General features: G+C 38.2%; 1 protein-coding gene and 1 long non-coding RNA gene across 4 annotated transcripts in view; one reads left to right on the top strand and one right to left on the bottom strand.

Moving 5' to 3' along the window:
- The window catches only part of LOC125454967 (uncharacterized), a 102388-nt gene that overhangs the window by 72630 nt on the left and 7520 nt on the right, over positions 1-22238 (top strand). The gene's annotated exons all lie outside the window — the stretch shown is intronic.
- Positions 8643-22238, bottom strand: part of LOC125454966 (transforming growth factor beta-2 proprotein) — a 97422-nt gene continuing 83826 nt past the window's right edge. Inside the window, exons 5-7 of one of the 2 annotated variants that reach the window (XM_048536373.2) lie at positions 20817-20985; positions 15452-15605; positions 8643-10829 (exon numbers count right to left, since the gene is read on the bottom strand). In XM_048536373.2, coding sequence (XP_048392330.1) covers positions 10725-10829; positions 15452-15605; positions 20817-20985 — 428 coding nt within the window. In that variant the 3' untranslated portion in view covers positions 8643-10724. Of the gene's footprint in view, positions 12842-15451; positions 15606-20816; positions 20986-22238 lie in introns of both variants that reach the window. The other variant, XM_048536372.2, reaches the window with a different exon arrangement.

Raw genomic sequence — 22238 nt, 5'->3', positions numbered from 1 at the left:
GCTGACAAGACAGCTGTAGATCCAAAACCGTGTTCAACCTCTCACAGGCAAATCCCCACCATCAGATGGATAGATGAAGCAAATGAATATCAGTTTTAAAGGTGCCACTTATTTTCTTTAGGTGTCGGAGTTCTGACCTACCCAGTCTAAACCCTATCAGAGTTCAAACCCCAAATGCTATCATTGGACCCAACTTGAGCTTATGTACAAGGCTTCTATTTTGGCAGCTACTGTCAGGTAATGTGCAATGCTTTGCATTGTTTTAATTGCTCACCTATTAAAATCAGGTCTTGTATGCTTACGCAACAAGTCCAGGCCAATCCTATAGGAGTTCCATCATGTTCTTCTGGTGAAAGAAAAACCCCATCTTACTGATTGTTCCTCCCATGACCATGAGCGGTACATAGTAGTGGTATTGGAGACTACTGTACATCATTTATTTCTATTAACCCTTTCAGCATTATTTATAATGGCCAATGATCATGTATCATGGTAAAAACAATTGGTCCTCACTACACTGAAGAGGTTTCCTGTTGCTATACTAGTTTTACATATGGAATAACCCAAAATGCTTGATTGGATCCTGCTTCGATAACCTGAATTTGTTGGTGTTGGCTGTGTTCATATTTCCTGCTGTCACTCAGAGTGGCAGAATGCATGCAGTATGAATCCTGGCACTGGAAGCAGTCAGACTCACAGTTTACTGCTTCTGACAGTACCTGCATTTTTGCAAGTTTGATTGAAAGTGAAAAATATGACATTGGTTGACACTGGCAAAGCCAAACCTCTTCAAGCCTCAATTTGCACAAACGACAATACTTAAAACAAAAATTCACTCATTGTTTAATAAAACTGAATTACTGAATATCCACAAAACATAATGCACGTAAATCTGGTTTTTAGTATAGCAATGAAAGCTATAGCGCTACACTTAAAAAAAAGTTGTACTGCTGTAAATATAATCATAGCTGGCACAGAGGGTGTTACAAAGTAGTAACACAGACAAGAGGTTCAAATGACATAATGATATACCCAAACCATGTCAGGGATTGTTTCTGTCAGAGCATACAAAGTAATTGAGCTGAGCATTTTATTGATACTTGGGAGGTCTAGTCATCCAAGGTGTATAGTGAATTTCCCCGACAGTCTAGAAATGCTCTCCCTGCTTAATCCTCATGCTTCATCAAAATTGTTTTCGAAACCTAAATTTTGCGCCATCCAAGTGCAAGGTAGGAATGAGAGAATAAGCCAGGGTACTTGCATAAGCAGTGATGTATATAAATAAACAAGCAGATCATAATATGCATGAAAAAAACCCGAAGAACTAATTGTTATTTTTATCCTTGTGATATTGATTCACAATTTTTGATGAGACTGAAATTAAAATTTTTGGATATAAATGATATGAATGTTTCTTAAAGATGTTACTCTATTTAGTAAACATGAAAAGGTATAGTTATTAAATACCAATTCAAATCATATTTGCAGTGAAATAGAGGCAACTAATAGTGGAAATCTAGTGGTATGCCTCGGTATCTTGGATGCCCAAGGCTCACTTGATATAAGTACAGTTTGTAAATAAGCAAACCACACAGCGTTCTGAACTTGTGAAATAGTGTGAATTGTGAGGAGGAAAGTGTAGAACTTCAAAAATACATAGTTTGCTATAATGTATGTGAACAACTAACAGACAAAATTTAATGCAACGTGTTTATTTTTGTAGAAAGAATGCAGACAACAGAATATTAAAAGACTATTCTAAAGCAGAAGCAGAGGCACTTGGATGCACAAAGCATCAAAAATTGTACAGCAGGTTGAGAGAGCATTTAATAAAGCATTTGACATCTGTCGATAAGGGCATAATGTACAAAAGCAATTCTATCCAATCTATAGAAAATATTGGTTTCAGCTAAAGTATTGCATCCATTTCTGGGTACCACAATTTGACAAGGATTTGAAGGTATTTGACAGAGTGCAGCAAAGATTCATAAGAAATGTTCTAGGGATAGTAGCTTCAGTTTGAAACATAAACTGGAGAGGTTAGCACTGTTACCTTCGCAGAGGAGAAAGTTGAGGGAAGATTTGATGGAAGTGTTCATAATCATAAGGGTCGTCTGGATAGAGCAGTTGGCGAGAAGCTATTCCCATTGATTCAAGGACTAAGAAGCTAAGGGCCCAGATCTCAGGTAATTGGCAAAGGAAGCAATGGCGAGTGGAAGAAAACTTTTTTTTCATACTGGAAGTTGCTCAGATCTAGAATGCACTGTCTCAGAGAGTAGGTATGGCGAGTTCAACCAGCCAATCAGAATGTATTGGATCATAATCTGAAAAGGAGTAGGGTTTTGGGACAAAGGCAGGGAGATGGCAGTCAATAAATTCCTCGTGCAGGTAACTAACAAGAACACAAAGGGCTGAATGGCCTCTTTCTGTGCTGTGTCCATTCTATCCTAAGTACAGGAATGGCTCGTTTAGAAGTATATAATAGGCACAAATGTGTCCAGGTGATCAGGCTTTTGTATAAAGCAGAATCAGTTCAGATGAACAACAAATGACACATCTGGCTCTGCAAAAAGGTCCTCAGCCTGAACTTTGACTTTTCTCTCCATGGAAGCTGCCTGAAAGGCTGACTATTTTGTAGGTAAAGGAGCGTAGTAATGAATTAGTATGTATGTGGATTGAGTGATCTTTTTTGTTATTTTGTCATGGAGCTATTAGGATTGCCAGGATCTGGCTGAGTACGATTTATCTTGTCTATTTGTGCCATCCACAACCTGTTTCACACTGGGGACGATAAGTCAATAGTAAAAACATTTCAACATGAATGGACAAATGAAGTGGAAGATGCAGGCTGGAATATATTTCCTCCACACACGTGGTAATGCTTATGTGTATTATGTTTTTCTATGGCTCACAGATGATTATACAACCCATAAACTGCTTTGTGTTGCTGTGAGTTGATCTTGCGTGTAATTCAGTAGCTCTCTTCGCCAGCATAGTGGTTAAATGGAATCAAACGTCTGTTTTCTTCTTTGTACATAACTGCGTTCTGACTTGAAATGTTGCTCAACCCCCTTTATCCCAATGATTGAAATGATAATGAAAACCAAACTTACATCATATTTATATCCGTGCAGGAAGGGCTTGATAAAATTCTTAAACTAAAATGTCATCAATGGCCAGGAAATGATATCTGTTCAGAGCCACAGAGTAAACAATTTTGTACAGCAGCACAGCTATTAGTGATTCCTAGAAGCAGCTAAAGGTTTAGAATCATGAATTTTGTTTGCCCACTCTACAAATTGCTGCAGTTCATAGATCCAGACAGCTAGAGAATGGGTCATTGAGCATTACATGTTTGTGACAATTGAATTTTCATTCACTTTGCAAAAAAAAGTCTGTAAAATTCCTGGAATTTGGAGATGATGCAAAACAAAAGTTTTGCCTGTGAAGAATCAGGAAATTGGGACAGAACCTACTCAAACAGGATTCATCCCCATTAGCACTAGTCTGCTCGATTTTAATATGAGCCAATCAATGGGTCATGCCTGGGGAATTCTTGATATTCCCCAGTACATGGTGTCCCCTCAATCTTTAAAAAAGGCTTCAGCCTAGGCCTTCCAACAATAGGATAATCAATTAATGGGATTGCCTGCCATTTGTTTCTTAGCAGTATAATTCCCTGCACTTCTGCTGGTAGAACAAGCTCTCACACTTTATTGGGCTTTTAAGTTTTGTATTCAGTGATCAATATGTTCACGTTATTTTCACAAGCTAAGTAAGGGAGCTCTAAAAAGCCTACAGTTTTATTTGCCCAGGAACAAAAGGACTGCATCATTTCTATAAAAATTTGTCTGACAAAATTTATCAAAGAAGCATCTGCATTGTAATCATTCATTTACAAAGCATTTTAGCAGGGCTTGACATTTTCAAAAGTAATTATTGATCCCATTTTAAAGTCATGTAGCAGACTCTGAAAAAGACAAAAAGAAATGAAAATCGGTCGCAGTACTGAACACTGTGACAAAGGAGGGAGCAGTGGATAATAAAAAGAAAATGTTGATTCTTATTGAAAAGAACTTTGACCTTTGGATACCAAAGAGTTTTTAGAATTTTAATTTTTGTTTCAATACATGTTATCAATCTCAGCCATTCTAAACAAAGACCCAATACTGCCCTACAGATGGAATCATTGAATAGCATCAGCCAGGACTATTCTTCTGCACCTCATAGCAAACAAAGAACAGGGCAGGCAAAGGCTGGGAATAGGTCATCTGGCTAGGCATGCAGTTAAAATGACAAAATAGTTATGTTGATGCTTTCGAGAATATTCAGTGATGTTTTGTAAGTTAAAAGAAATGAGACTGTCAAAACTGCCTCTAATTATTTTTAAAGCAAAGCAATTTGCATTTACATGGCACCTTTAACTCAGTAAAACATCCATGGGTGTTTGATTGGACATTTGACACTCAGCTGCATCAGGAGATATTCAAGCAGATGGATGTCCAAAAGTAAGAAGTAGGTTTTAAGAGTTTTTTTTAGAGGAGGGAAGAGAGACTGAGTGATTTAGGGAGGGGAATCCACAGATAATGGACTATACATCTAAAGGCATGCCACAAAAGATGAAGCTAATAAAATCAGGGTTACTCAAATAGCACATATATCTCAAAGAATTGCGAGGCTGCAGGGGATATCAGATACTGAGAAAGGCAAGGTCATAGGGGTATTTTAAAGCTAAGTTTAAAATCAAGGCATTTTTCAGCCATCAGCCCTTGGGTCAGAAAGCACAAGAGTAATTGATGAGTAGAACGTGACATGAGTTAGGATACAGGTGACTGATTTTTAGATGAGTTGAAGTGCGAGTGTGGAAAATGTTCATTGGTGTGGTGTGCTTTGGAAAGTTCAAATCTCGAGGTAACAAAGAATAGATTAGAATTCCAGTAACAAATCAGCTAAGGCTAGCTAAGAGTTGGTTGATAATACAAAAGTGGAACTGAACAGTCTTTGGGCGACACTGTGGCTTAGTGCTTAACCCTGTTGCCTCATAGTATCAGGGACCCATGTTCTATTTCTTACTGTTTGTGTGGAGTTTGTACATTCTCCCTGTGTCTGTGTGGGTTTCCACCAGCTGCTTACATTTCCTCCCACAATCCAAATACGTGCATGTTTGGTGGATTGTTCATAGTGTCCAGGGATGTGCAGGCTACATAGATTAGCCATGGTAAATATGGGGTGAAGGGGATAAAGTACTGGGCTGCGACTGCGTGGGATGCTCTTTTGAGGGCCTGTGGAGACGCAATGGCCAAATGGCCACTTTCCACACTGTTGGGAGTCTATGATTCTTGGTGACAGAGCTGATATGGTGTCAGAACTGTGCCTCAGTGTTAGGTAATGCAGCAAGATTGCAAATAGTCTGATTTGGCCTCAGGCAGGTGGATGGAGAGGGATAGATTTGTTGGCTAGGAGATGGTGGTGAGTAAAGATGACTGTTTGTACAATGCCTTACAATCCTGAAATCGAGATGAATTCTAAGTGGGGGAACCTGGAAGTGACTGCTAGTGGATGATAAATGTAAGCTTCCTGGATGTAGCCAATTAACAAAGCACCTCCAGTAGCCCTGTCTAATTAGGGATAATGGCTGGGCTCCAACATTAGGAAGTGCTTTCACTGTATGCTGTTGATAGGGCTGCCAGAATCCTTCATTGTGTGGGCAATTCCTCTCTATCAGCAAAAGCAACAAAAGTGCCATGGACTCTTTGCGGTGGAAGGGAATTGGATGTCACTGAAGTAGGACCAGTGTTATCAGAGGCATCCGTCTCTATGAAATGGCTTCAAGAGAATGTCTGATGTTGGACTATGGATGTCCTTGTGAATCACTGTTGGAACATATAATTAAACTATCAATTCCATTACAGCTCAGATCGCCTGCTGTGAATCCATCTCTGATCCATTTTTTGGCTCCTGAAACACTGGGGAGGCTTCAATGACCATTAGGAAAATTTCTTGGGCCAAGAAAATTAAGCAGCTTATAATCATCCTTAATTGGATATCTGTCATTACTGGGCAGAGCACTCCGAGGAGTAACTTATTGGAGAGACTATATGATGCACCATTGTTCCAAATTTCTTCAAAGTCTTGCACCCTCCTTGAAAGTGGGAAAATTCAGTCCAAAGCTCAGTTTGGACTTCTGCAAATTCTGTTGCAAAAAATTTGGGCTATCCTCATATATGTGGAAGGGAAGTGGTGGGTACTAAATTTAGTCCAGTAAGCAACTACCACATATCATGAATAAATAAATGTCAAAAGTACTGGACAGTGGACAAGCAGGCTACAAATGAGAGACTGCAGAGGGACAGTGAAATGTAATGGCGGTTAGCTGGAGCCTTATGTCACTAGAGGACATGTGGTACCTGAAACTTTATTTCTGGATGATGCTCTGAGGGGCAGCATGTGGGGGCAGGCTGTAACATCAAGAAAAAAACAAAGTGTGGAGCTGGACGAACACAGCAGACCAAGTAGCATCTTAGGAGCACAAAAGCTGACGTTTCAGGCCTAGGCCCTTCTGATGAAGGGTCCAGGCCCGAAACGTCAGCTTTTGTGCTCCTCTGATGCTGCTTGGCCTGCTGTGTTCATCCAGCTCCACGCTTTGTTATTTCGGATTCTCCAGCATTTGCAGTTCCCATTATCTCTGATACAATCATTTTTAGTTAGATCTCAGTAGGTCCTTTTGTAATGTCACATCAGAATAATTTTTACTGACTTTAAATTGCACAGGTTCTGGTCTATGATTTACATACGTGTGCAGGCTGGTATGCAGGAGGAATAAAATTATTTTCCATGTTTTTGAAGTCTCATTTGGAAAGGTCAATTTTTGTGCCATTAAATGACACCTATTCACCAACAACTGAGATCAGTGAGACTTAATTCACTTTGCACCAAAAGCAATTGGCTCCAGTTCTCATCGCAGGTGAGGGCACAAGACCTGGATGTCAAAGGAACAAGGAGAACAATTTCTGACAACACCAAGGTGGCATTTTGCACAATATGGCACACTTTTCTGATGAAGTTGAGGTCATTAGTGCCAAAGGAACAGTCCTGGTTCATATATGTGGTTTATGTTTTTAGGGTGCCAATAATTAATTATAGTCCAAGAACATCGCTGCAGCAATTTCTCAGAGATGCTTTTTTAACCTAACCATCATTGGTTGTTTTATGAGTGATCATACTCCATCATACAGTCAGGAGTGGGACTGATCATCTATGGTTTGATAGTATTCAGCACTACCCACATCTCCTCTGATAACAAAGCAACCCATGCCAGTCCAGGATATGGATAATTTCCAGCCTTGGGTGGACAAGTGACATTTAAGTAAAGATCAAAGGATTGTGACTACAATGATATTGCATCAACTCATAACTACGCTCCTTTTAAATATAATGATTTGCTGTTCAGAGAATTCAATCGTTGAACAGAACTGATTCTCTTGATTTTTATATTCTTTCCTTGCTCAATCTTTAATTTGAGCTTTCTAATTGAGCTGTCTAATAAATAAGTTTTTAGCATTTTTACTCACCTTTTATCTTTTATCTCCCAATCCCACCATCTAATTTGGAAATTTGAGCAACATTGAAACAATTGCCATTTGAACACTTATTTTATAGTCTGAAAATACTGCAATAAATGTTTCAAAATAGATGGAATTATATTATCAGGCCAAGCTAAGGCTTGTTTCTCAGGTGTGTAATGGCAGAGGCTACAAATCAAGCAAATGAAATGGTTCTTCCAGCAATAGGATGCATTCAACTCAGGCACATTAGAAATTGAGCCCAAAACTCTCCTGACTTCAATTGTATGTAATGGAGCATAAAATGGTCAAAATAATTTCTACACATCTGTCCATGGTCTACCTCACTTCATTGGGTACTGATGTCTCAATTAGTACCATCTGTTAAATGCATTAGAGTAAAATTTCAACAGTTTTTTTTCTGACTAGTAAAGGGTTAATCAATATAATGGGAATCAGCCTAGCGGGCATCGGTTTGAAAATATCCAAAGTGTTTGAAGTGTTGCCTCATTTTAAATTTGATATGAATTGTTGATTATCAGATTAGAACTACAATATTTTGAGGAGTTTTCACAAATGTTCCAAATATTTAAAGAATATCTTCTCTTTTAAATCTCTACTGCCAATGGTAAATTGGCTAATCAACCTACTTAGGGCAACCTACTTTAATAATACACTAATTAAATTCATTTGCTAATCCTGCATTTTATATAATATCTTTGAGAACTGAGAAGTTGTATTTCAACTGAAAGTTTTAAGCCAGTTTTCAGTCAATGGACACCTGGGCTATGGTCTCCCTAGAAATCTGAGTAGGAACATCTTGGACCCAAGTCTGTGATACATCTGTAAAATACTTTTTTATATATATATATATATATATATAATAAGTCAAGGAATGCCAACAAAGTAAAACTGAAATAATTTATTTAACCACTAGAGCACCACAAAATTTGTAGGCTTCACAGACATACCATGTGTTAAAATACATAGTAATTAGCCAACAAATATGTATGTTTGACCAAAATGTACGTTTGAAAGATAAAACAAGGAGAAAGCACCCACCCTCCCACCCAAGTGGTAAGATCATCAAATGTCCAACATTTACTAAGGATCAAGAAATACGTGTACAATATTTAAAAACAATAGTTTCAAAGACGTCAGCATTACAAGAGGAAGCTTAATACTAGTATCAGTGCAATCCTGAGGAAAAGAAATTTCATTCTAAGGGGGCAAAAAAGACAGAAGGAAATATTGAGCAAAATACAGATTTTTTTTCTAAAAAAAGCATTTAACATTTGGCTGCGTCCAGCGCAATCAAGTATAGTTCGACATTCTGGCATCCCATCTCCTTCTATTGGAGCTAAAAGACAAATTGTTATGTCATTCATATATAAGACCACAAACCATCCTCAATGAATGACATTAATAAGAGTTTAACATAGGCTATCCCCAACAAAAGTGCTTACGACTGGCATTCCAGATGTCAGAAGCTATTCAGGTATTTATCTACAATGTATACTTTGTGAATTTCAAATGATGCTTGGAAGTGTTAGATTAGAGCTAAATTGAGGCCACTGTCTTCATGAAAATAGTATTTGGCAAACATCTTTTCATTTGTCTGACACAATTACCTCATAGATGCAAACCCAGCCAAAATGTATCATTGTGTCATTTGCAGGCAATATTACAATCATGAAGATGATGCATGGGTCTTCTTCTTTGCCAAATAAAAAAAACAGTTGGCCAATGGCATTTTTCTTGAAGGCAATGGCCCTTTAAAATGATTTACTCTTTATATCCCAATGAACAATGAGAATCATATGGGAATTAGTTTAACAATTCAAATAGATCTGAAATGAATAGACAGTATTATGAAACAAGTCACACGGTTTTATCATCTAGTATGATGAGCATCACAGAAGTAGGGGTTTCCAAATGGTTTTAAATGAGTGTCCTATACACATTAGTAAGTCATGAGAAGTAATAAAGAGGATTTGGATATTTATTTTATTTAGACAACTACATCAGCACATTTTCCACTGTATATCTTGTGGAAGCTGTCAAAGGTCACTGCTTATTTCCATGAGTTAACTTGTGAAATTTTAGCACACAGTTTCTTGCATATTTTTCTAGTGATCTTATGTTTACTTTACATTTCCCAACTGAATGGAAATAGTCACAACAGGGACATTCCCATACTTTAACATTGTAAAAACCTTTAGAAATTATTATGAAATGGCATATGAATTAAAATGTTGAAAGGAATAAAGGGTCTATGTTTGATCAAAGTTGGTTTTTCAACTCCCCATGTAGGTCAATCTTTCCATTCCCATGTTCATGTTGTCCTTCTCAGCTTGGAGGTGCAACCATTTAGGCAATGCCCTGCTATTCTCCAGCCTCACCGTAAATATTATTCCATTGTCAATCATGAGAAACATCCCAAGATCACGAAAGCAAGATGTAAATGTATCTGCATCCTCTACCTGACCCCAGTACCTTTTCACAGACTCGGAGCACAGAAAAAGTCATCAGCCCAATGTGCCTGCTGGTTCTTTGAAGGAACTATTCAATTAGTCTCAGTGCTCTGTGACTTTCCCTTTTTATCCTACATGGGATTTAGCATTTGAAGCATGTATTTTCAATAAGGAGTGATCTAGCTACAGCTTGTAGTCACTCTGCAGTCCCTTAACAGGAATTTAACTTGGATCTCCTCATGAAGAGGTAGCATTTGGCTATCATATCCTGCTGGGGACTGGGCTGTGAAAATTGAGAATTAACTTAGATATCCTGATCAAAATTGGACCATTTTTATAGACCAGGAGTGGAACATGGATTTTCTGAACAAGAAACAACACTTCAGTGTCATAGGAAGGGGGAATATTTGTGGTTCACTGTCCTTTCACCTGTGGCTCTCAGAAGACATACCCCATGCCTCACCTTCCTGCAGAATGTTTCCAGAACTTCCCTTTCCCATTGTTTTACAGTGAGAGAAAGAAAAAGTCTTGGGCAAGAGGGCTATCCTAGTGTTCATAAAGTTTATTAAGGGGTTCTATTAAAATCATAGGAATTTAAATGTAGTTTATATACGGAACGAATACTTAGCCCTTCAAGCATGCTCCACTATTCGATAAGATCGCAACAGATCCTACCATAGCCTTAACTCTACATTCCTGCATACAACTGATAATCTTTCATCCCCTTGGTTTTTATGGAACTAGGAAACCTGGTTTTCTTTCTCCTTCCGACGAGGAAATACTTGGTCTTGGCCTAAAACAGAAAGTTTACCATGTGAAGTGCAGCAGACATGCGCCCACATTTTCTCATTCCATATTGCAACATGTTGTAGCAATCTTAGTATGATTCTGGACCAAAAGGGTATCGTCTTATTATTATTATTATTATTATTATTATTAGCCCGACCTCAGCCTAAAAAATAAATCATATATTTCAATCATATGGATGTTACAGCCTGGGACGGCCCTTACAGGTAAAATATTTCAAGCTTGGTGTAAACAGAAGCATCACTTTCACATTGTTGTGCTAGTTTCTTTATTTTTAACAATACTGTACACATTTCAATTTTGTGTTGCTAACTGTTCACTTATAATTAAGTGATAACTGGAAAAAAAAACAAGTCATTCAAAAACAAAAGTTATGAGCAGGTTTGGAGTGGGAATTTTGTAAATTGGCTGATGCTCAATTTACAGGGAGGATAAAGCCAGTATAATTTAGCAGATTATCATAAACAGTGTTTGGGAGAAAGAGATATTTCCTCAACTGCTCCTACAGATGAAGTTGAAATATGGAACTCCAGAAACAGAGACATCAAAGGTCATAAGCCCCTATATTTTGCTCTCTGACTTTATTGTTGAAAATTTATAAATGTATCAGCTCCGGAGTTGGAGCAGTCTGCTTCTTATGAGCAGTGTGGCTCAGCAGGAGTCCAGATTGAAGACACGACAGAAAGAACAATGTGCCTGAGGTACTGCATTTCTGTTTTTAATGTCTTGAATATTATGAGTCCACAAATTGTGCTTGCCGACCTCTGTAACCTGTTCTCTGATCTATGCTGGAGTGCAGCTTCACAATTTCTACTATCTGGAAATATATTTACAAATTTGTGGAAACCAATGTCTGGTGGAAAATATCAGCAAAGGTGCCTTAGAAAGAAAGATTGACTGTAATGTAGTGAGTTCAATTTGTTGCATTCCTGATATTTCAGTCATTGATTTACGTTGGAAAATGAAATCAACCATGTCAACCTCCATGGATGATTGTCCAATCAGCACGACTGCCGAATAAATCTGTGTTCCAGAAGCAGAGGTGACAAATTCCAGGTAACGTGCTTATGAATTTGTTGAAGCTAATCCAGAGAGTAAAATATTTGGGCATAAGTGGAAAGGGCCTTAAATCTAACAGTCAATCCCTTTTTTGAAAAATCAATCCCAATGTTCAACCGTCTCACCATGTCACTCAATCTCTTTTCTCTTCAGGAATGCTTCTACTTCATTGGACACATCTCCTATAAACATGCTATCCTTTGGGTTTGAAGTGCTCCACCTGATGTTTCTTCTTATTTGTAATATGCACATTTTTAAGTACAAATTTTAATTATCAGCATTCCTTTGACCAATACCATACATGACATATAGCAAGTGGGCACTTGCTTGCTCATTACGAAGCTTGCTGTCATTTCCCATCACTTGACCAAATAACACATCCCCACAAGGAACATATCAGTAATACATTTGACTTTGTTGGTGCCCTAACAAAGGAGTATACATAGGATGCCAATTGCATAACAATACACAAGAGATCAAGTAAGGCACGGGACCTGTACAGCATTTCCACTAAGTGGGACTCTTTTTATTTCACATATTAACACTTACAATTTTTCCAGTGTTTTTGTCTTTTAAATTTAAAGGTTCTGTGTCTCATCTATCACACTAAATTAGTAGGTGAAGGATAGGAATAAAGCCTTCAATGTACATTTTATTTCCTTTTGCTTCTGTTGGTAGTTAAACGAAAAAAAAGTTCCAAATAGTTCAAACTAGTACCATGTATTGTTCTTTTGTTTAACACTGATGAACCTGGGATTTTCAGGGGAGTTGTATTCATTCTTAGCTGCATTTGCAAGACTTAACTACCATGTTTGAAAGGTGTTCGATTTTGGGAACTTTGCCAACGAAGTAGAGAATAGTGAGTGGCTCCAGGTCTTGAGAAACACAACATGGGGAGGCAGAAGCTTCAGGATTTATATTGTTGTACAGACTAAGTATCTAAAATAAAGAAAAACATCATTTAGTCTGCCAAATAATCTTTTTGAAAAACAGAGTCAGCTGCCCTGGCGTCATTCTGGTAGGAAGTTGACATGTTGCTGAAACAAAGAGTGAATGGTCACTTTAGAAGTATCTTAAATAAATCCTGCCATACTGGGACAAAGGCAGTTTTGCAATTTGACCATTGACCCGTTGAATAAGCAAAAGAGAACTGTTATGCAATTTTCCTGCCATGTCAGATTCTGAAATATGATTTTATGGTAACATCACAGAAACATTCTACCAATAAAAAAGATACCACATACAGGGTGTTCTTGACTTTTAAAGAACACTCAACCCTATTGATGGACACAGATGGCAGTGAAAATATTTAAAATAAATCCATGGCAATGACTGAAATGCTGAAGTAAATTTTGCCATTACTACAGTATGTCACCTTTTGGCATCGATAAATATTTTGACTGTCTCCTAGGGATAAAACAGAGCTGTGCTACATCTCTAATTCCTTTACTTCTTTACATAAAAAAAATTATTAAGTGAACTGCAAGTGGTTCTGCTGATTGCGCTCAAAATGAGTTGTTGCTCAGGGCTTCAATGTAATCGAAATGACTGCCAAGATATGACTGGTTCAATGGGTTTGACTGCTACTATCTGAATCTAACCATAGGATGAGATTGAACACCCCAGAATTTCTCCTTCTCAACTTCAAAATAGTTTTACAAAACTAGTGCAAGATAAACCAATTAAATAGGCAAAAGAAACTGAAAGAGATGCAGATGCTGCAAATCTGAAACAAAAACAAAAATTACTGGAAAATCTCAACAGGTCTCGCAGCATCTCTGGAGAGAAATCAGTTAAAGTTTTGGATCCAGTGACGACTTCAGAACAATTAAATGGACAACCAGCTATTTTAAAATAAAAACATTTTGGGAAATGTTACAATGCCTTTGGCACTGTTTGCCTTCATCTTCAATGAAAACTAGTTGTGAACTAGTATCAACTTTCAAGGAACAAGCTGAAACAGATATTTTCTTGAAAGAAATATTTCCAGTGATGGAAACTATTGGAATAATAGAAAGTAAAAGGAACAAAAATTGAAATTGCTGGAAAAGCTCAGCAGATCTGGCAACATCCATAGACAGAAAGCAAAGTTAATATTCCAAAACGTTAACTGTGCTTTCTCTCCACAAATGCTGCCTGACCAGCTGAATTTTTTGAGAAATTTCTGTTTTTGGTTCAGATTTCCAGGGTCTGCAGTTCTTTTGGATCTTTGTTTAGCAGGTTTGAGTATTTGACTGACAACAATGTGAAGTAGAGGTGCTCTTCTACAGGAAAACTATAGAATGGGTCAACTGCTATAATGCAATATTGCTGTTTACTGCTGCACAGGATCAATGTACAGAGTTACCCTACTGTATGGAAACAGTGTGAAGTATGCTACTGGTTAGGAACAGCGCACAGATAGTTAACGTTTTACAGGAAAAGTTTGAAGTGGTTTCACAGTTGTATGTGAACAACATGGAATGAGAATGCTGTTGTATTGGAGGTCTGTGGAATTCATTTCTTGTACAAGCATGAGGCAACAAGGTGGTATTGTGGCTCATTGGATAGTACTGCTGCCTCACAGCACCAGGGACCTGGTTTCAATTTCAGCCTTGGACAACGTCAGTGTGGAGTTTGCACATTCTCCCCATGTGTGTCTGGGTTTCCTGTGAGTGGTTTGGTTTCCTCCAATGTTCCAAAGATGTTCAGGTTAGATAGATTGGTTCCACTAAATTGCCCATAGTGCCAAGGGATATGTAGGTTGTGTGGATTAACCATGGGAAATGCAGGGTGACAGGGAATAAGGTAAGGGGGGAAAGGTCTGGGTGGGATGCTGTTTGGAGGGTCAGTGTAGACTCAGTGGGCTGAATGGTCTAATTTTATGAACGTAGTGCTTTTAATAACATTTCTTATAATGGATTGGTTGAAAGTATTGTTATACTAATAGTCCTAATAATTATGCTAATAACCATTGTAATAATTGGTCTGCAGTCTCAGATATGTATGATGAGAACACCAAGGGTAAAGTTTTGACTTGTTTGCTGTTCTCTCATTTAGCTATTTGAATGCATTACTGTCTGAGTTGCATTGTCAAGCATCCAGTTTTCCAAATGCATTGTGGTTTCTCACTACATATTTTGAGCCCAGAACAGTTAAATTTACGGAACACTGCGCAGATGAAAAGTGATACTGCTTCTAGCCTGACAAAGCTTGCTAATTCAAGAAAAGAATTTCATAGAAATCGGGCCAAGGTGGGCCACACCCCGACTCTTTTCTCCTTCAAAAACAAATCTTTGGATTTTAGATGATAAAATTGTGTTCGCATTTTTCGATCCTCATATTTCCATAGCATAACTGTTCATTTTTACACATCTTTAATCATTAAAAAATAGATTGTAGAAAATATAAAAATGATAACATATGACTGTTGTTTTTCTAGTTTGGTGCAAATGTAATCAAACTCCATGACACAACTGCAATTTAACAGCAATGCAAAAGATAAAGAAAAGCTTAAACTATTCACTGCAATAGTGAGATTGCCTTTGTACGCTCACAAGCAGCACTCACCCGGCTGTGTTGAGTATCTGAACTCCACAAGTAAGGACAGGCTCCAGCACAGAAGTTAGCCTGATAGCCCTTGGGTTCATGAATCCATTTCCATCCCAGGTCTCTCCGGAAGTCAATGTATAGAGGGCGTAGGCAGCAGTTGTCCTGTACGCTTCTGTTCAATGGACAAATATTAACATTTAAATAACGGGCACTTTCTTTTTCAATTTCTGCTTTACGTCCCCCTTATCTCCTGAAGTTTCTGACTTAAGCAACAAAACATGATTCCTTTATGAATGGTTCTCAGGCTATGGGTAGGGCTGGAAAGGCTGGCATTTATTGCCCGTATCTCCCTGAACTTTCATACACTGGCACAGCTGAATGCCTTATTGTGCCACTCCAGAGGGCAGTAAAGATTCATCAGTGTTGGTGTGGGGCTGGAGACTCAAATTAAATACAGAACAAAAATATTTTAAAGTGGTTTGTTTATTTTTGAAATCTAGCAAGACTCAGTGGATAAATGTGTCAGTTCTGGAAAATTGTATAAGGCTATCAGCTCCGTGTTTGACTGTAGTAAAATAAAAGACAAATGACAATATGTTTGCAAAAACAGAGATAGAGTATACATCAAAGGAGATTTCATCATTCCTGTACAAGGTGTTGTTTGGTACTCATCTTGATTATTTGACAGTGACCTTGTTGAGTGCAGTTGGGCTGCTGTTTTTCCTACACTAACTGACTACACTGAGGAAGCTGATCTGACTGTACTCAATCAGGAATGCAATTGAAGCAGTAGTTTCCTAAATCCATGATTAAATTCAATACCTTGAGTTTAATGGAGGATCTCACTGAAATGTACTAGTTCTCTGGATAGCTACTTTACATTTATTGCTCATATTTGCCAGCTTTGGAAGAACAGAAACTAATTTGCACTGTCAGATATGTTTAAATAAAACATAATAAATAACTACAGTAAAAGTATACCCTGAACCTGTCGCATGATATTCTTTGGAAAAGCAAAACAATGCAGTTGATCCAAAGGTATTTATTTGCATTTGTGCTAATCTGTTCCAGTACAGTTATAACACTGACAAATACCTAAAAACGTGGAAAATTGCCCAGCTTTGTGCAGTCCACAAAAAGTAGGACAAAATGAACCCAGCCGATGACTGCCCCATCAGTCTACTCTCAATCAACAGCAAAGTGGTGGCAGGTTTCATTGACAGTGCTATCGAACATCACTTATTCAACCGCTTCTTGACACTCAGTTTGTGTTCCACCAGGCCCACTCAGCTCCTGATTTCATTAAAACCTTGTCTAAATATGGGTAAAAGAGCTGAAGTCCATAGGGAAAGTGAGAGTGACTGTCCTTGATGACAAGTGGGGTGGCACAGTAGTTAGCACTGCTGCCTCACAGCGCCAGAGGACCTGGGTTCAATTCCACCATCAGGTGACAGTCTGTATGCAGTTTGCATATTCTCCCTGTTCCTGCTGGGTGCTCCAGTTTCCTCCCACAATCCAAAGCTGTGCAGGTTAGGTGCATTGGCCGAGCTACATTGCCCGTAGTGTCCAAGGATGTGCGGGCTAGGTGAGTTAGCCATGGGAAATTGAGGGTTAAGGGAAAAGGGGGGTCTGGCTGGGCTACGTCTTGGAGGGTTGGTGTGGACTTGATGGGCCAAATGGCCTGCTTCCACAGTGTAAGGATTCTATGATTCTATTCTAAGTGCAGCATCTGGTCAATCATCTCAGCTCCATGACACTCTGAAGGAGTTCCTCATTGTAGTGACCAATGCCCAGTGACCTTCCTGCTATCAAAAGGTCAGAAGTGGAATCTTCATTGAAGATTATATCTTCAACAAGAAGGACTATAACCAATGTGCTTTGTCATTCAAAAGCATTACCATCACTGAGTTCCCCATAATCAACAACCTGGGGTTTACCATTGAGCAGAAACTGAACTGGACATGCTGTTTTTTTTTTAGGTGCAAGAGTGGCCAGAGCCTTTTGATATCTCAAAGCCTGTCCATCATCTACTAGGCACAAGTCAAAGGATGTAATGGAATAATTGTACTCAAATGGATGAGCGCAGCTTTATTAATACCCAAGAAACTCAACACTATCCAGGACAAAGCAGCCTACTTAACTGGCACCACATCTAACATCTTCAACATTCAGTCCCTCCACCACCAATTCCCAGTAGCAGCAGTGTAAATATCTACAAGGGGCATTGCAGCAATGCATGAAGGCTTCTTAAACAGTAGCTTTCAAACACTCTATCCCTACTAGCTAGAAGGTCAAAGGCGGCACATACATGGGAACATCACCACCTGTAAGATTTTCACCAAGCCATCCTGCCTTGGGACTATATTTCCTTTCCTTCACAGTCACTGAGTCAACATCCTGGAACCCCCTTCCTCAGCATAATATGAACTGCAGTGGTTCAAAAAGGAGATTCACAGCCACTTTCTCGAGAATAAATCGGAATGGACAATAAATGTTGGCCTAGCTTATGACACTCATTCCATAAATGAATGAAAAACAATGATCATGTTTTCAGATCAATAAAATTGAACCTAAAAGGGATCATAGAAGATTGTAATATATTATTTTCTCAACTTGCAAAACTTATTGCTTGTCTTTCTAATTTGAGAAAGAAAAATGATGTAGTACAATATAGTATTTTCTGTTTCTACTAATGCCTATATTTTCACTAAAATTAGCAAAAAATGTCAATTAAACACTTCCATTAGACACAGGTTTCACTTCTAAAAAGATAACAAAGTAGATGAGAAGCTCACATCCAGTTATAGTACTTTATAGCCTAGCCTACATAGCCTTTTATGCTGATAGAAAAATTTTTCATGACATTGATTTAACTGAACATTTTTTCAAATTGCAATCATTGCTTTGTTGGCTACTTTCAGTCAGAAATTACTTACTCAGTACAGAATAACTTAAGTATTGTCACAATTTTGTTTTTTGTTTATGTTTATATCTTTGTTATGAGTTCATAAAAAGATAAACAACCAGTGTTACCAGTAGGAGATACAATATAGATTACATAGAGGAACCATTCCAATTCAAGGCTATTAGAGGTAGCCATATGACACAAGTTAGGTCTGGTCCTATTTTCAAAGAGGGGAAATTTGTGGTTGAGTCACCTGCTAGGGACTAGCTCAAGAGTCATTTTAAGGGAGACCTAGCACTAGGTCACTTGCCCACTGTTTTTGCAAGAAAACAGAGCATGTCACCTGTGAAGGTGAAAAGCAAGATAATATTTAAGCATTTATGCTGGAAGGAAGATAAACTCTGTATATGATTTTGAGAATGGCTGTTTCGGCAAATAAGTAGAAGTGCAGAACTCTGCCCTTTAATTGGGCAACCATTTTTCCTTGTGAATTATTTTGTGAAAATTAACTTCCTACTTGAAATAATGAGAGGGTTTATAATTGTTAGAATTTTTTTTATCTTTAGTCTTGAGGAATGATTAATCCCCATTCACAAAGGTCATTGCATCACCTAGGATCCCATCAGTGTTCCTAGAGAATTTAGAAGGATGGAGGTGGATTAACTTTCTAAGATTAAACCTCTCCCTTATATTTTCTTGTTAGGCTTTTTTTGTGAAGCAGCCTTTTTGTCTACTTGGTTCTACACATCAAAAATGTTTCTTTATCTATAGCATGGAATAGACATCTGGTCAAAACTGGCATGAAAAGGCACTCATTTGAACTGTACTGAATGGCTCTGAGATAAAGAAGGTAGCATGGGGAAAACAGTCACAAATAAAACAAATAAAAAAAGATAAAGTCCATGAGGACAGCAACTTGGTTATTATTGTAGGAAACCCATAATCACGTGCTAGATTGAAACTTTTTCTGTGAAGCGTGCAGTCCCAAACAATGTGCTACATTCCAAGTACTTTGGCAAAGTGTGATCAGCTCAAAGTTATATTTCATATCAGAGCAATCAACATAGAAAAGGCACAATAATGTAGCAGTCTTTCAGAAGGAATTTGACTGTCAACAGTTGCAGCACCAGCCATCAAAGATAGTATCACAGGGTTACTCCTGGTTCCATGAGCTTAACTGGTTAGGCACAGAAAGGCTACAGTCGTCAAAGTTTAGGTCAAAAAGTGGTGTAGAAGTGAAAGGTTTAGATTTCCATTACATGGGCAAATTCTGTGGAAGGTAAAAGATGTACAGAAGGGGTGGTCTTTATTTGTCCTTGCTAAGAGCAAATTTAAACATCCGAGTAAAGGGGAAAGGCAAACAAGGCTGAGTTTGTCAGGAGATCTAATGATTACTAACATTTGTAAGCGATTAGCTCTACATGAAGGTGGTCTCAAAAGTAGTAAAGAGTGAAACAAGAATTATACAAACCAAATAACACTAGGCAGGTTATGAAGAATAACAGTAAGATTTTAGAGATAAAATAAGGAGAAAAATGCATGTAGATAAAAGCATTAATGAATAAAATTAGGAAGCAAGGGCAATTACAAACAAGTAGACTATGAGTTAAGCTAAGAGGCCAATGATCCAATTTCTATGATATGGTCTGTATTTTGCAGACCTCTAGAATGTTTAATGCAATGAGAGTGGAATCTGCAGACAGCTTACAGAGAGCAGTAGAAATAAAAAAAATTGTAAACCTATTAAAATGCATAACCACAACACACACAAAGAGCAAACTGAATTACTGCATCTAGATTATGAATTTTAAACATGCCCCTCTTAACCCAAAACTCTCACTTTCAGTCTGTGTCTATTTACGTAAGATAAGTGACTGTCTAGTTAATGTCCACCGCATGCATACAATTAAACATAACCAATGTTAACAATGGCTGATCGGGAGTTGGCATGGGAGTAGAATTTTGGTTGAGTGGAATTCTCGCTGGAGAGTGCTACACCAGGCAAAAGAACACTGAGGTAATTGAGTGTAAAGTGATCACAGTTTTTCTGAGAGTTACAGAAGTGTAGAAGTTGAGATAGTGGATGTTGTTATAGAGGTGGAAGCAGTTGGAGAGGCTATACGTTTAAAAACTCATCTTGGTGTCGATCAAGAGGCAAAGGATTGGACCTGACACAATAATGGAGCAATGTCAGCATGTTGCCAGTGACAAGTGAAATAAATACATAAGGAAAAGCTAAGACATAGATTTGATCTTCCCAATTACTGTCTGAGTTTGATGAATATTCTCCTCCCCCCACAAAACAAAAGAAAAAGAAAGGTGTCTAATATTAATACCTATCATTAATAGTAGCAGTAGCAACTAAGTTGATTGACAGAGCCTTAGTGTTTAGAAACATTCCACTTCAAACCTCAAAACATGGTGAGTATACAGTGACACATAGGGTTGAAGGATATGCAATGTGTGCATGTACATTACCTAAAACAAAATGCAGCATCCAGTGCACGTTTCTTCCGTCGACTAGATTGTTGTGATTCTAGCCTATAGGTTGGTAGTAGCATGAGGAGAAGGTGTGCCGTTTTTCCATTACTTTTCATTTTTCTCATATCACCACTGGAATAATCTCTTGGATAGTTGTCATAAATTCCTTTAAAAATAAGAACTCCAGTTAGCAAAGGTTGCAATGCGTATTCCTTCCTTCAGTACATTTCATTATAGCAATCAGGTCTTCTGCAAAATCAGGCCAGACAAGATTTATTAAAAGTTAAAATTGAAACATTTTGCCTAGTATGGATTTGATGTTCCAGTAACGAACATTTTATTTAGCATGTTGTCCAGAATTTGTCAGAGCACGTTGAATGAATTCTGATAGTCCTCACTATCCTGTGAGAGGAAGGGCTCTGAAAAACAATAGCATTCATATCACCTGTGCAATTAGCCCATCCTGGATGCTAATAACATGCAACCTGATAGTAAAAGTGAAATCAACACAAGCAGAATGGCCCGTCTGAGCTGGTTAGTATCTATTTGCTTTCCTTTAACACTGAGCAGCTAAGATAACTGGGGACATTTTAACCCGTAAGGGGGCTGCAGGTGTCAGTGTGCAAAATGGGAATGCAGCAGGAACACACTGGCTTCTGCATTTAAGTGGGGCATGGGTTTGAATGTGTAGGTATCATTCACGGGATAAGCAGGTCTGTGATTTAAAGATGCAAATGTCTGCAGCTTTAACCTGGATTCTTGCTTTAATTGCCAATGCACAGTTTTCACGGTCTATCTGAAAATCACCAGGATTAACAACTCGAGAAGCACAGTTAGAGTTAATGGGACTTTGGAATGGTCAGACTGGGAAGCCTTGAAATACCGAGATATGAGAGTTTCTCCGTTGCCTCAGTGAATGAGTCCAATACATGTTTCCTGCACGAGTTGAAAACACCATTTTTTTATGCAACTGCACAAAAGCTCTACAGCATGTCAATATTCCAATATGTCACTTGTGCCTTTTTTTCTCTCTGCAAAGATTTAACGAAACAGACTGAGCTTTGTATATGCTTGTGGATAGGGTTTTTTATGCAATAAAAAGATAATTTAAACTGAGAGTTTGCTTTCTTGGATTTAGAAATGATTCCTAATGTTTGAATGACATTTGTGCTCCCTTGAACTTGATTATCATCTAGCTGTCAACCATCTCCACACCGCTGGAGCAGCTAATGCAGTACGACCTTGAACCTTGTTGAGCAACAAAAGGAGAAAGAACAGCAATGCCATCAGCAGCCTGCTGCAGATCATTTTTTCTACAGAGCTGCGGATGCTCTAAATCAGAAACAAAAACAGAAATTGCGGGAAAAGCTCCGCAGATCTGGCAGCCTCTGCGGAGAGAAATCAAAGTTAATGTTTCAG

The sequence above is a fragment of the Stegostoma tigrinum genome, chromosome 9 (genome assembly GCF_030684315.1).
Source record: "Stegostoma tigrinum isolate sSteTig4 chromosome 9, sSteTig4.hap1, whole genome shotgun sequence".
Taxonomy (NCBI): domain Eukaryota; kingdom Metazoa; phylum Chordata; class Chondrichthyes; order Orectolobiformes; family Stegostomatidae; genus Stegostoma; species Stegostoma tigrinum.
The sequence above is the reverse complement of the archived record's forward strand: the minus strand, read 5'-3'. Positions and strand labels throughout refer to the sequence as shown.